A 15,389-nucleotide genomic window follows, 5' to 3' on the forward strand; every position below is an offset into this window, starting at 1 on the left:
AAAGTAATCTAACAAGTGAGGGCAATGCACATAAGTGGAGTGGCCACAAAATCTCAACTTGATAAATAAACTCCAAATTGGTAGACACATAATGTTATTAAAAAGAAAAGAGAGAAAGAGAGTGGTAAGGAGGAGAAATGGGGAAGAAAGAGACAAAGAAAATTAACTTTCTTCTCTGCAAGAGTGGGGCATCTTCAGAAGATTCAAATTGAGAGTTCAAAAAGGTAAGTCAGAATTGTGTAACCTAGATAATATTTTCTGTATCATCCACATCCCAAAAATGCCCTGTTCTATATTTATTTGTGTGTCTTTATCAACTAAGCAGTCAAACTGCCTCAAATTGTTGGATACTGGTAGCAGAACACACCATTCTGATACACAGTGGAAGAGACAGCGTCAGACAGCCATGGGAACTGATCAGGGCTCACTTATCCACCACTGATTCCCAGGGGCACATATGCCTAAAACTCATGGACTAGGTAAGCCCAGTTCATATTTTCTCTCTGCACAACTTCTTCAGGAGCTGGTTCCGTGTCCCCCAATGGTTTCCTTTAGTTTTGTAAAGCTGGGAAAGGCTTTCAGCACCATGGAGAGTTCTACGGGAGCCTTAACCCACAGGGTGCAAAGAAAAGACTTAAGACCTGAGTCATCAACCTACACAGGAATTCAGGTAAAGTCAGGACCAATCTAATTTGCAATGCCTTGCAAGACAGCTAAAATATCATAGTCAACCAGAAAATGTGTTGGTAAAAACACACCTTGAAATTTCATCACAAATTTAAACATACAAAACAACTCAAAATTTATTTGCCAGTTGATGCATTAGACTGGGTTCTGTAGAATAGAACTGGTAAGACAAACACGTGTGCGTGCACACACACACGTACACACACACACACACACACACACACACACACACACACACCACATACTGACTTAGTAGAATGCTTACATGATGGGCTGGGAATGTGGCATGAAGATGGAGACTTCAGCAATAGCAATCTAGTATTCAAGGCCTGGAGGATATCTGAAGAGTTGCTAATTTTCAGTCCACAATAGAAGACAGAAGAAGCTGGAGTCTGATGCCAGTGAAGGCTAGCTAAACTCACCAGTAAGAAGCACAGGCAGACTACAAGGCTTTTTCTTTGGACCTCTATACATGTAGACCACCCATCAGAAGGTGTAACCTACTCATGGGGAGGGTCTTCACTTGCAGGTTAGTCCTTCCTGGAAAAGCTCATAAGGATCTATACAGAGGTAAGGACTATTAGTTGACTCCATATCCCATCAAGTTGATAATCAAGATTAAATAATATTATTCAACATAGCAAAAATTCAAAGGCTACTCAGAAAACAAAAGTACCTCTCCCCTATCTATTCCCCCTTCCTCTTTCTCCTTTTCTAATGCAATCTAAAATCTATTGAGTGTCCAGTCACATGGATATCAGTGGAAGAGCCCCAGAGTGGATATAGAAACCCAAGGAGACTGAGGAGGGCCTCTTCACAGGAAGTGTGAGGAAAAAAAGGTGTGGGAAGTCCCTGGGAAGAAATAGTTACTAGGCTAGAATGTGGTGCTAGCAGGAATAACTATCTCTCTGTGGTTGAGTGAGGCATGGAAATTCAGGGATGTAACAACCTGGGGAAGCTGATGGGGATGTTCAAGCAAAGGACAGTGTGACCAAGTGTTCTAGGATACATGATATGGGACCACTTAGTGAATCTGTTGAGGGTAAAAGGTTTTCAACTAGGAATTGAGTTACAGGTAAGTAAAGAAAGAGACTGGGCTCTGCAGAGCCAGTTTGGGTTGGTAGGACCAAGAAAATTTCATTAAAAATATATATAGAAATGTAAATGTGTGCAGCCTAAGCACATATGTAAGCAGAAGTTTTTGTCCTGCCCAGTTCTGAAGCCATTCAGTCACAAAGAAACACACAGAGGCCTACATTAATTATAAACTGGTTGTCCTATTATCTCAGGTTTATTAATTACTAGCTCTTACAACTTAAATTAACCCTTAATTCTTGTCTATGTTTAGCCACATGGCTTGGTACCTTTTATTAGTGAGGCATTTTCATCTCCCTTCCCTTGCTTCTGGCTGGTGACTGACTCTCTGCCTTTCCTCTTCCCAGAATTCTCCTAGTCTGGTTGCCCCACCTATACTTCCTGCCTGGCTACTGACCAAACAGCATTTTAATAAACCAATGCAAGCGACAAATCTTTACAGTATACAAAAGCATTATCCCACAGCACACATATCCATTAACTCTATACAGTTTACTTCAGAGTTTGGGTGCCTTTATCTTGCCTCATTGCCCTACCCAAGTTGTTGAGTATAAAGTACAATAGGCTACAGTAGACAGTATTTTCTTTGCTCTTGGTGGGGATTGTGCATTCCACAGCATAGAGCATTTTCATAGTTTGGGGCTTTCATAGATGCTGTTTTAAGGCTGAGAAATTTCTTCACTTCTATGTTTGTTTCAGTCACAAGAGAGAATTGTATATATCCAGTGTTTCAGCCTCTATGGAGATTATTTTCTTATGCTTTGTTTGTGTTTAAAAGAAATTCCTGCCGGGCGGTGGTGGCACACACCTTTAATCCCAGCACTCGGGAGGCAGAGGCAGGCGCATCTCTGAGTTTGAGGCCAGCCTGGTCTACAAGAGCTAGCTCCAGGACAGGCTCTAGAAACTACAGGGAAACCCTGTCTCGAAAAAAAAAAAAATGAAGGAAGTAAAAAAAAGAAAAAAATGAAGGAAGACCCACTTCATGATATTTTATTTTCCCCTGTGTAATTTAAGTGGTTTTCTTCACACATTTTTAAAGTGCATCTGTGCTATCTAGACTTCTATTAGCTGATGTGGGATGCCCCCTCTGTATGCTGTATGTTTTATTACCATTGGTTAATACAGAAGCTGCTTTGGCCTATGGCAAGGCATAATAGATATAGGAAGGAAAACTAAACTGAATGCAGGAAGAAGGCAGAATCAGGCAGACTCCATGTAAGTGCTGAAGGAGAAAAATACCAGAACCTTACTGGTAGGCCACAGGCTCGTGGTGATACATAGATTAATAGAAATGGGTTAATTTAGATGTAAGAGCTAGCTAGGAATGTGCCTGAGCCATCAGCCAAACAGTGTTTTAATTAATATAATTTTGTGTGATTAGTCAGGTCTGGGAGGCCGGGAAACCAACACACAGTCTCTGTTTACAATTAGCTTTGTCTCATGTATACTTCATCTCAGACATCGTACTGTTAGGCTATTCTATTCTTATCAATTTTCTGTTGCTAGAATAACAAAGTACCATGAATCTCACATCTTGAAGTAATACTCATTTGTTATTTAATAATTTGGGTGGACAGGGACCCTACACCATTTACAGGGTTGGATGATCTAAATATAACTTGTTTCTTTCTGGAGGCTCAGGGATGACTCCATGTTCTACTCATTCAAGTCACAGACTGCATTAAATCCCACAAACTATAAGGCAGAGGTTTCTATATCCTTTCTGGATATCAGCCAAGGTCATTCACAAATCCTAGGGGTCATCTGACATAGGATTTCCTGGCCCATCTTCAAAGTCAGCAAAACAGTTCAAACTGTTTTTGTACTGTAAATCTTAGCTGTCCCTTCCTGACTCACCCCTTCCCTGCTTTCATCCTGACAACGTTGTCTCGGGTGCTTTAGTTCTGTCCAGACACAGAGTGTATTTTATCTTATTAATTCTTTCTCTTATTCTCCTCTCCCCCTTGGGCTCCCCAGGCTCTGAGAATTATCTCCCTTCTTATTCCAAGTAATAAAAACTAATCAGCATGGACAATTTTTGTTGATTATGAAACAGCATATTAAAATTTAAATCCTTTCAGAAAGCTCATGGGCATCTGAGTTTAAACCCCAGCGGCAGTGATTCACATTTTTCTGTGAACTCCCAGGTTCATAAGAACTGTTAAGTAATACCTTATGGTTTTCATGCAGCTTTTCTCTACTTTTCATGTTTATTTTTTTAGGCACTTTGCAGTTTTTTTAAATATCAGCCAGGTTTGTAAAACATATAGTCTTCTCTATATATTTTTCATTTTTCTTTCATGCCAATGCTTATATCAATTATATTTTTCTTGTCTTATTGCATTAGCAACTAACACCTATCACAGCTTGCAGAATGGGGAATTTAAGTTATATGATAGTAGTAAATAAAGCCATAGCCAAAACTTAAATCTATATATTCTAACTTCTCAGTTTAATTTGTAGACTTCCAAATTCTAGACATAGCAGTAGAAGGGACATTTTCCTCTCTGACTTTGAGCAAGGAAGCCAAGTATTAGTTTCCCCTTTGCTATTAAAACACCTCTGTGACCTGATCTTAACATTATTTGACCTTCTGAAATCTTCTTCAGTATTGTTATCCAAAACGTCTAAGAAAATATGAACTAAAATCATGTTACTCATGATGAATAGTACAATCTCAATAATAACTGATGGATAGTTATGAAAATCAAATGTTTGCTACAGAAATGGGCTCAGAACCAAAAACAACCTGTCTAATGGACCTAATGGACATCCCTCATCACTTAGGAGTAAAACAGACTTTGTCTTTTTTAGGCCTACAGAGTATATACAACTGTTCATACTGAAACCAGTAGTGTCTTGATTCCTCTGGGGATCCCCTTGTCACAAAAGTAGGGTGTCAGTGAGCATCACTGATATTTATTCAAAACTTTCCCATCTCTCTGCCTTCCTCTCAAAGTCTATAAGAAACCTGTGATTGTTCATTCTGTTTGATAAGGGATGTTGGAGGCTAACAAGAAAGCTGCTTTGGGGGCTGATGGGATGGCTCAGTAGTTAGGAGCACTGGTTGGGGATGAAAACAAACTACATCCTGCCCTTAGAAAAGGGCCAGATGTACATATAAGGAGCAGCAAGTAGGCTACATGACCAAAGGGCATTTGGAAAGTTTAGCTAAAACCACGAGGCTGAGCTTATTCTACCGATCACGGGGAAAATAGTTTTCAGGGAGAAAAAAAAAGTTGATGAGAACTGAAGATCTTAAGGATTTCTATATGTGTTGAAGTTTGTGTAAGGACCAAGTGACCATGACAACGTTCCTGTGAATGAGTGGGATAGAGTATTTCTAGGGTGACTGCCATACTTTGAATTGAAACCGTCCTCCACAGGCTCATGTTTGAAAACCTGGACCACAGCTGGTGGTGTAGTTTTGAAAGACCAGGATCCAAAATAATCATTTCTCCCATTATTTGCTTCAGCTCAGGCATTCAGTGCTGAGGGTGAGAAAAATAGCTCACATGATCACATTCCTTGAGTTTGAATCAGGCAGCCTGGTGGATCAGAGACTTAGGGAGCCAAGCTGGGTTTGGCATTCCCTGAGATGTTTCCTGGGAAGATAAATATATTGGTAAGTTTGAGTTCCTTTTCCTTTGATTTTTTTCAGACAGGGTCTCATATATCATAGGCTGACCTTGAACTCCCTATGTAGTCTAAAGATATCTTTGATTTCTGGCCCAAAGCTTCTACCTTGGGGCTGAAATTACAGGCATACACCACCATACTTGGTTTTAGTATCTTCTCTTTGATGGTTTTAGAGCAGTGTCCTGCTTTGTTGGTCAATGATGATGAATAGACAAGCATAGTTTGCATAAGTGACCCACCAGAATTTTTACTTTTCTTCTAATACCTATGTGTGTGCAAAGCCCATTGGCTAAGGGAAGCCTCAACTCCCTAATTCCAATACCTCTTTCCTTAGTGTTTCTACCACTTCTCAGGAGTTGTCGGTGAAGTGCACAAGACCTCAACAAATCAATGAATTTATTTTTCCTTTGTCACTTACCTGTACTGTTGCTTTGTGTTGACTCAAATGCAGACATTACAGAGTGATCTGAATGTACCCACATTCATGTCTTGAATAATGAGTTATTCTTCAGTGCACCTTCCTCTACAGTGCTTCAGGTCACTGGCCTAGCTACTCTGTGATGTGGTAGAGAGCTGACCTCATCTATTAGATTCAGACACACAAAAATCGGGTTCTGTAGCTCAGACAATGTGATGATGAGGCACAGTAGAACAGGGGATGTGTTACTGATAGCCCTGACGGTCCATGGCACAGAACACATGTTTAATTTGTGTCTATGTCTTCAATTACATCATTTGTGTTCCATGTCTCTTTCTTATTAAGATATAAAGTAGAATATAATTATTATAGACAAATTCACTTCCCTGAACAAGGACGACGTCTTTACAGTGAAAGATGTATGACAACTTTAATTATAGGAAGAGAGTAAAATCTGTCATTGAATTATCCCACAACAAGGAAAGGCCAAGTGTGGGGCTGGGTGCCTGGTTTTTCTATGTCTCCACAGTTACAAATACTGCTACGTATGTCTGGCTGTAAAAGGCCTGGGTGGTGTCTGGGTTTTTCCCTACACACAACTCAATTAAAAGCTTGGGATTCTATGACTCCCTGGTAAAAGTGAAATAAAGAGAAAAGGAGGACAGGAAGTTAGTTAAATAGTTTTATTAGAGCCATTTTACAGTTCTAAAATTAACAAGCAGACTTGTAATAAAAGATCTCCAATGCTCACAGAATGACCTCGCTTCCATTCTGAACCTGTCTTTTTAAATTGTAAAGATTGGCATTACATTTAAAAGGACTCAAAATGAGAAAGAAAAAAACACAAAATGAATCGATGTCCATGGTCACCCAAGTCCCATGACAGAACCAATGAAATCTCTGAATGTATATTGCTTCAGCTTGGATATCAGAAGATGGCCTGACGAGGCGTCCTTAACCAACGACTGATCACAGGTGGCCGAAAGAAAGAGGAAAACCCAAGACTACTGTCACATTGGTGATGGTTCCAACGGTCGGTGGATGACAGTGACTTCAGATACATGAATAAGCCCATGGCGCTTTGTTACTATGGATGGAATTATCATGGAAGTTTTCCTGTGTTGATCAACTTGTTCCTGAAGGCTTTCTTTGTTCATTTAAACTTGCATAATAAACATGCAATGAATTAATTTCTTTTGAAAGTTGTATTTTTTTTGCAGTCCATTTTGTTTTCATACAAAGATTTCATAAGTTGCCACATTGCATCAGAGTGTTTACCAAAGTAGGGAGGGTAAATGTGACGTAGCTGAATGAGCAGAGCCTCCTTCTGTCCTGAGACACACCACCCAACTTTTGAAAAAGGTGCAGACAGCTGTTCTTACCCTCCCCCACCAAAGAAAAAAAAGAGAAAAAAATTAAATATAAAACCAAAATCACAAAACCAACCTAGCTAAGAAAAAAGGGTTGACATAAAGAAAATAAAGGTGTTTGTCATGCACATGATCTTCTGCATAGCTCAACCCACTTATAGTAAGGCACTATTTCCCTTTGCAACTGGTGTCCATGGTAACCTGTTAAGTGCTACAGTGCTCTAGGACCCTCAGACACTTCCTTCTGGGATGGCGAAATAAAGAGCCCGGGTGAGTGTGGCTGCCATGCTTGGCTGCGCAGGTCTGGCAGCTCCTGGAGACTCCATGACCCTCAGGGGAAGCTGTCCATGGGTGGTATGGTAGAGTGTCTACAATGGATTTCTTTCCAGGGTTCCTGTTTAGTCCGAATGTGGATTTGGATTGTTCTTCAGTCTTTATGTCTCAATGAAGATATATGAGGTTGGGGGGGGACAACAGTCAGGTCCTCGGAGACTGAGCATCAGTGCCCTCAGCACAGGATGCTGGCTAGAGGGTGGTCCGAGGAGAGAGAGAGAGAGGAGAGAGGAGAGAGAGAGAGAGATAGAGAGGAGAGAGAGAGAAGAGAGAGAGAGAGAGAGAGAGAGAGAGAGATTGCTTTTGGTTTTCAGAGACAACCCAGGTATGATATTAATTCAACTGGTCTTCATACTGTTTCCGGAAACAGTCCCCTGCTGGGAAAAACTCCCAACACCTCTCCTGATACATCTTCCAGACATAAGATTCCTGTAAACAGAGGAAATCATGTGTTAGCCTGGTCTCCAAATTCTACGTGATAACACAGGGCAGACTAGAAGAAAACATTTAACTCTTTTGATATAGCAGATAAAACTGGAAAAGTCCATTTGTATTCAGATAGCTCCACTTAAATTACCTTCAGTGATAAACAAATAATCTTCAAATTTAAACAAAAATTTTCAACTTGACAATAATATAATAATGATATAAAAACATATTTATAAGTCTCTAGGGTTCTTCTTTATTATCATTATTAATCTTGTCCATCTTCAAGTTCAACTATTACCCAGAAGGGGAATTTCAAATTTTCCTGAAACCTTAGACACTGCATTTTTCCTATTATAATATGTAACAATTCATTTGAAAGTATAGGTCATATGATAAACAACAATTTTTGCAGAAGAGGGGATGGGAATCATAAGTAAACCCACTATTTTCAGTTGAAAGATTTATTTTCAAGTATGAAATTAGAATTTTGCTGTTTCAGAGGAGGCAGTCTCATTCCATAGTCCTCTTATACAAAGGAATGTCATCTCAAGGTAACATGATTAATAGCTAAAAGACAATGCTTCTTTTTAAATCAGATTTGAATGTCTGTGTGGTTATGTGCCCATGAGTACAGTGATCATGGAGGCCAGAGTGGGCACTGGATTTCCCTGGAGCTGGGTTACAGGTAGTTGTGAGCTGATATGTGAGTCCGAAACCTCTGTCTTCCAGAGAGCAGAACACACCCTAAAACTGCTAGGCCGTCTCTCTAGCTCCCTGAAGCAATCCTTCCCGAGGCTTAAATGGCTTTCTATCACCTCTCGTCTGTCCTTTCATTCTGAAACATCCCTGCGCTTCACCCACCTGTCCCGTGTGTTCCGTTTCATCCTTGTTTATGAGATACATCAGGAAAAAACCTACAGAGACAGAGAAACTGGTCAGGATTGGACTACACGGGAAAAAACACCAGCACATACAGGAAAGATGCTTACATTACTACACCCTGGTTGCCTGGTTTATGGAAACATAGAAAACACCACAAATACAGTTTTTGAAAATTAATTACATTTGTACCAGAAAGAAATAAGCATATTCTCTGAGATGGCTGGTCTAATATTACACACCAATTTTAGGTCTGAGTTTTTTTTTTTCTTTTTCTTAGGATTATAGTTTCATTATGCAGTCCTGGCCAGTTTGGAACTTAATATGTAGACAGAGATCCTTTAATCCTGGGATTAAACTCATGTACAACCATGATTTTGGTTCAGACTCAAATCACACATGACAAATTTTTTACTGAAGACTAGCTTCATAAGTTCTATATTTTTATCAGTTTAATGAGTATAGTTCAGCCACTTCCACCCAATGTTACTTGAAATATATTCTCCATCTGGTATTAAAATTGGATCTGAAATTAAGAATAATAGTTTGATAAACTGTGTAGTGTATTTTAGTTCCCACAGAAAGGCCAGATTTTTCATTTTGCATGTATTCATATATATAGGTATATATATTACCTATATATACTTAAATGCATAGACATATACACATACTTATATGACTGTTCAAAACAAAACAAAAAACAACTATTAATTGACTGTCATTATAAACAACAAAGATCAGTTTTTAATTGGTTTCTGTAGTGCCCAGAGAGTTCTATAGGTCATCAAAAGGGTGGGGATGCAAAAATAGGGATGTGGGAGGAGGGAGGATCCACATGTCTCAGGCTTACATCAAGAAGGTTTCTGCTTGGACTGGCTGGTGGTGGCACATGCCTTTAATCCCAGCACTAGGGAGGCAGAGGCAGGCAAATCTGCCTCTTGAACCAGAGTTCAAGACCACCCTGGTGTACAAGAGCCAGTTTAGACAGGCTCCAAAGCTACAGAGAAACCCTGTCTTGAAAAAACAAAACATGGCCAGGCTTCTCTGCAAAATTCTATGCCACTCCACTCCCATTCTGGATCCCTCAGTATGAATATGGATAGCTTAACAATTTAAGGCAGCCTATTCAGGGGGTGTAAGAGTCTGCAGGAGGTCTGACCATGCCCGCAATGGGAGGGAAATGGGATCCTGGGGAAGGGGGAGACCCTGTGAGGGTCACTCACAGGTAGTTGGCCAGGTTGTGTTCCTGTAGCGTATGTGTTTCAAAGCCGTGAGGCACCGTATCAAAGTAGTCATTGCCTATCCCGCAGATGAAGCACTTAGTCTAGAAGACAAGGGAAGACAACAGAATGTCAGAGAAGGCCCAGGAGAGCAGTGGATGAAAACAAAGTCCACTGGGATATGGAATTACTACCTCTCCATAGTGCCAGTCCCTCTGGAGGAAGAAGAGAACGAACTGCTCATACAATCAGAAAGTTCAGGAAACCTATCAGAAACTTACGGACACAGAAACTGCCAGGATCAGGAAGCTGAGAGAGTTGCAGGCTCAACAGACCCTTCCCTTATTGTTAGGTTAGCAGGGCAGGACTGGGGCAGCTGCAAATGAACTGGGAGCTCTAGGGATGCAGCGTCCTAAAGTACTCACCCAACCACGGTGGACCTTTCAGTGATGTAACTGCTGTCAGTCACCCTGGCTCATGTAGGCAACCCCCTCACTGATGCTGCTGTAAGTAATCTCCTTATCCACAATCCTGTAAGCAACCCGTCACCTAAGCTCCTGTAAACAATCCAATGCATTCATCGGTCCACCAAGTTAGACTTGGGTGGATCACTTCTTTGGCATGATGTAGGCCCTACTGGAGATAAACAGGTATTTGTTCACATCTCCCCAGAAAATGATACACAGCATGCTGTTGCTACGAAGCTCAGTATATGACTTTCTCAATATATGCCAAGCATCACTTTATGATAGTGCCATGCCCCCCAAGAAAAAATTTAATGGCTATTGTAACTATATCTTGGGGTTTACCTAAGTGATATGGGTTCTAGCAGGAGGATGGAACATTGATAGCTAATTATTGCATATCTTTAATCTTTAAATTTTTTCTTTACTCTAACATGCACCACTATCTAGACTTACTGATTGGGCCTGTTCATGACACTGAGTAATTAGTGAAGCAGGATAACTGTGTTCTCAAACTGAAGGTGAAAACTGCCAGTAATCCAAGCAAAGTCCACTACCAAACAAAAGAGGTACAAATCTTAGGTCAGTTATGAGGTGTTTCATCAGTGATTTGAAAAAGTTCTCCTATGGTCAGGTGCTGGTCTAGGTATTAAATCAACTGATGGATATGTCTAGGGAAATAGCCCCCCCCCCCCCTTCATCTTCTGCATTTCTCGCATCTGGATTTGTCATAAACACAGTGCCAGGTGGGTGGTCTATGCTTAATACTGAAGGTCTGCACCAGAAGCCAAAGTGAAGAAAAACCCCCCTTCAATCAGGATTTTAAAATTACAGTAACTACGTACAGCTTCAAATGAATTCAGTGATCACCAAGGAACTAATATCACCTATAGCACTACCACACCCAAGCCACAAATGCCTCACCTCCATGTCTTCCTTGACTTGCTCTTGTTGGTCTCTGAGTTCTCCAAAAGCATCGATGATCAAACCTAGTGTTAAAAGGAGAACTTATGTGACCCCCATTAACTATGAACAATCATTCAACTCATAACTCCTTGGATATTCCTTCCCAGGCAAATGAGAATACATAACCTCATTAGGAGATACTCAGAACATGGCAGAAATATGAGGTCACACTGGCTGCTTCTTGCTAGGGAAGTGACTCTCCCTGGGAGCAGAACACACAGTGACTGGACCTGATGTTCACTAGAAAAGCATTTTAAAATGAAGTTACCAAGTACTGGAGAGGGGACTTGAACTGATGCCCTCATTTGAAAGCTCTCCACATGGTAGAACTTAGAGAGTTACAAACCTGAACTATTGCCTCGGGATGAATGATTCATCCCTCTGCCACATTTTTCAAAGCTGGTAATGTGGCAGGACAAGGTAGTCAACCCCTGTAGAATGTAGTTTTTTCATAAATAGAAATCAAACAGGTTGAGAAGATGGCTCAGTCAATACAGTGCACTTTTGATTCTTAGAAGGTAAAAAGCTGGAGATGGGCAGTGTTTGTAATCCCAGCACTTGGTGGAGCAATCATCCCATAAAAGGCAGAGAGAAGTCCCCATAGCTCACTGACCAGCCAGCCTCACCTAATTGGAGAGCCATGGATTTCAGTGAAAGACCCTGACTCAAAAGAAAGTAGAAGACTCCTGAAACTGACCTCTGCCCTTCACATGCATGCAAGCATATGCGCACATGTGTGCATGCACACACACACACACACACACACACAGAGAGAGAGAGAGAGAGAGAGAGAGAGAGAGAGAGAGAGAGAGAGAGAGAGAGAGAGAGAGAGAGAGAGAGAGAGAGAGAGAGAGAGAGAGATACCCATCCAGGGTCCCACGTGACAATGAGGACTCCTAGAAGGAAGCTGTGTCTGGAGCGATTGACTGAATAAAACTGCACAGCTGTGAAAAGACTGGGATGTTGCAGGTCCAGGGCTAATTAATTACCTTATTTCGGACCAGCCTTAGCCCCCCCAATAGCCTGCTTCTTCCCCACTTTTGTGTGGGAACTAACATTCTGTGACTAATAGATTAAAACCCTTTGAGGATCTATTAACTTAGCAGACCCGAGCTGCCACCTACCTAAAAGCTAGAAATGTCATCTGATAGCATCTGCAACCTATAGAAAAGCTTCATCTGGATGGAACAGCTTCTCTGAGGGCCTAACTGGGGTCTTTTAAACTTGCCTTGATTTGTGACACCATTACTGTTTTTATAAAACTATAAAGCTTTATAAAACCACTTCCATGTTAGAACACAGGATTCAGGGTAGCCTAAGTCTGTGTTCCCAGGCCATGATCAATCACTCAAATTTGGCTCAAGAATAAACGACCTATTCCCTCTCTGGTAAAAGCTATGAGTCTTTTGTGCTTGCTGGTTCACTTGTTTGTTTACATCAACACATGCCTCTTTATTTCCCACCTAGAGATTTACAAGGAAGAAATACCAGAAGAAAAGGTCCCATTAGGCCTTGGCAGGAAACATGATACTGTCAGCCCACCTTGTGTTCTGGCTTCAGCAGCAGGTGACTCAAGGTCATGATACCCAGGAGCCGCAGCTGGGTATGGCTTACCTTGTATGATGGCCAAAAGGATGACGATCACAAAGAAGAAGAACGTGATGTCAAAGATGATGCGGTAGATCTCATACTCATCTCCCGCTGGGTCTTCAATTTCATCACCAATGCCCCCTCCAGCACGGACGCCCACGTACATGTGGAACATGTAACACTGGAAGATAGGGACAGAGACACTTGTGAGGGTCACCACCCTCCTTGACCTGTCACTGACATGAGGCTTTCTTGCCGGTGCCCGGTCCTCATTCTAAATGAGAAGTATCTTCGTACTCTGGGTTCTCTTTCTGTCTTAATCCTTTTTCCTGAGATGTGAATATGTGGTTCGTACACACCACTATCTCCTAATCAAAACTCCACACTGTTCACTTGGTTTAGAACATTTGTGTCACTTGGGAGAGAAAGAAAAGGGCTTCATTAGCACCTTGGCTTTGAAGCACATGAGATGACACAGTATGGCAATCACATTACAGGGCCTTGAGCTATATAAAGCTGTATTATCTGGTTATTTCCACAATGGTACAGACATGGAAGAAGAAAGTAAAAGCCTCATGGGGGGAAACAGGGACTTGTAGGAATGGAGCTAGATTAAGGCAGACTTGCTGGCTTCTCCTCTCACTTAGAATTCATAAGTGATGAATGGGATGCAGAGATCTTTTCTACTCAGTGTCTAGAAGAGTGAAGAAAGATGGTGTGGAAAGATAAGGAGGAACGAGAAACTCATTCATTAAAACAAAGGGCAACCAACGCCTGCTACAGCTGCTGAGGAATGGTGCACAGGAAAGAGGTTTTGCTGGAGGGTCTTTGGAACAGGACTTGGTCTCAGCATCACTACCATTCATACATACATCATAATACTCAATATGTACAAGGATTGAGTAATTCCTTGTGATGGGGCCATACCATGTATTTACTGACTAGTTGCTAATAGTGACTTTCTCCATAGTAATAATAATAAAGAAAAAATATGGCTCTGGATAACAAATGTCCCCTGGGGAACAGAGTCAAGCCAATTTGAGAGTCCCCGGCTCACAGCATCTAGATTTTTTAACTTCATTCAAGATAATCTCAGCTCCCCACCTCACCCCTGTACTCTGGGCCCCACTCATCTGTAAGTTCTCATTTCAACTTTCAACATTATATCCCCACTTCCCTCCACTATCCCATCCCCAGCTCAAGGTCTTTGCTGTGCACACTCTGTGCCACGTAGTATCCTTCCCCATCATCTTCCAAAGCACATACTTTGGGAACTTAATTTTACAGGCCTTCCTAAATTAGACCCATTGTAGTATTAGTTGCTCCCTACATGGCAAAGGGGCAAAGCCCCCTACAGCTCCGCACTTGGTCCACAGCCCACCGTTCCATCCCCATGTGATCCTGTCAGCTTGAAAATCAACCTTAACCATCACACCCATAAAGGTTCTGTACCAGCCAGATATACAATAAGCCAAAAATATCATGACAGCTGCCCTGAACCCCCACTGCCGTAGACACCCCCCCCCCCCCCCACGGAGCCAGCAGAACTATTCTGGAGCCTAGAAAAGACTCTTTGTGGCAGAGAAGCCAAGAAAGTCCTCTAGGGAGAGCCGGTTTAAGACTGTCATACTCGGGCTGGTTTAGGCCCTATCTGCACACCCAGTCTTCTCAGGGCTCAGGGTCCAGATTGTTGGTGCCATGTGCTGTGTCTGTGTCCAAGTGTGAATTGTAGAAGAGAGTCACTCAAATGAAACAAAGCAAAACCCAACATCTCCCTTTGGGACACGACAGTCATTCCTTAAAACTCGGTGACTAAAATTGTCCACAGTGCCTTTTTGAATAAAGGATAATTTATTTTAACAGTGTACTCCCGGTTTCTGTTTAAATTCTTTATCCCATACACTTTGCTTATTTTTACCATGGAGAAATGAAGCCTCATGCTCTTCTCTGAATGTGAGTCTTCATACATGGAACTGAGGCCACAGAGAGTGGTGGTAGCGACCCCAGCTGTCTGGCCCTGGCTAATGAGCTGACAGGCTTGTCCTTGGGACTCGAGTAGGCTTTTCCTACCCTTAGCCTTCCAGACAAGCTCATAATGGCTGCACTGGTATGTGGGCATTCACTGGCGTCTAGAGCTCAGCAGTCAAATTATCATTCTTTTCCTGAAAACAAGAATCCCTTTTTTCCAGATTTTTTTTTTTATAGACTGAGCTTAGTTAGGGTAGAAGTAGAAGTAGAAGAGGCAGTTTGTGGGGCAAAAAACTATACTTCTTCCAGAGAGTCTGAAAAGAAAAGAAAA

General features: G+C 41.5%; 1 protein-coding gene across 1 annotated transcript in view; it reads right to left on the reverse strand.

Moving 5' to 3' along the window:
• Positions 1–7,875: 7,875 nt before the first annotated feature.
• The window catches only part of Ryr2 (ryanodine receptor 2), a 387,717-nt gene continuing 380,203 nt past the window's right edge, over positions 7,876–15,389 (reverse strand). Inside the window, exons 101-105 of the mRNA XM_038334286.1 lie at positions 13,115–13,271; positions 11,459–11,523; positions 10,074–10,174; positions 8,833–8,902; positions 7,876–7,971 (exon numbers count right to left, since the gene is read on the reverse strand). Coding sequence (XP_038190214.1) covers positions 7,876–7,971; positions 8,833–8,902; positions 10,074–10,174; positions 11,459–11,523; positions 13,115–13,271 — 489 coding nt within the window. The remainder of the gene's footprint in view (positions 7,972–8,832; positions 8,903–10,073; positions 10,175–11,458; positions 11,524–13,114; positions 13,272–15,389) is intronic.

This window comes from Arvicola amphibius, chromosome 6 (assembly GCF_903992535.2).
Source record: "Arvicola amphibius chromosome 6, mArvAmp1.2, whole genome shotgun sequence".
NCBI lineage: Eukaryota > Metazoa > Chordata > Mammalia > Rodentia > Cricetidae > Arvicola > Arvicola amphibius.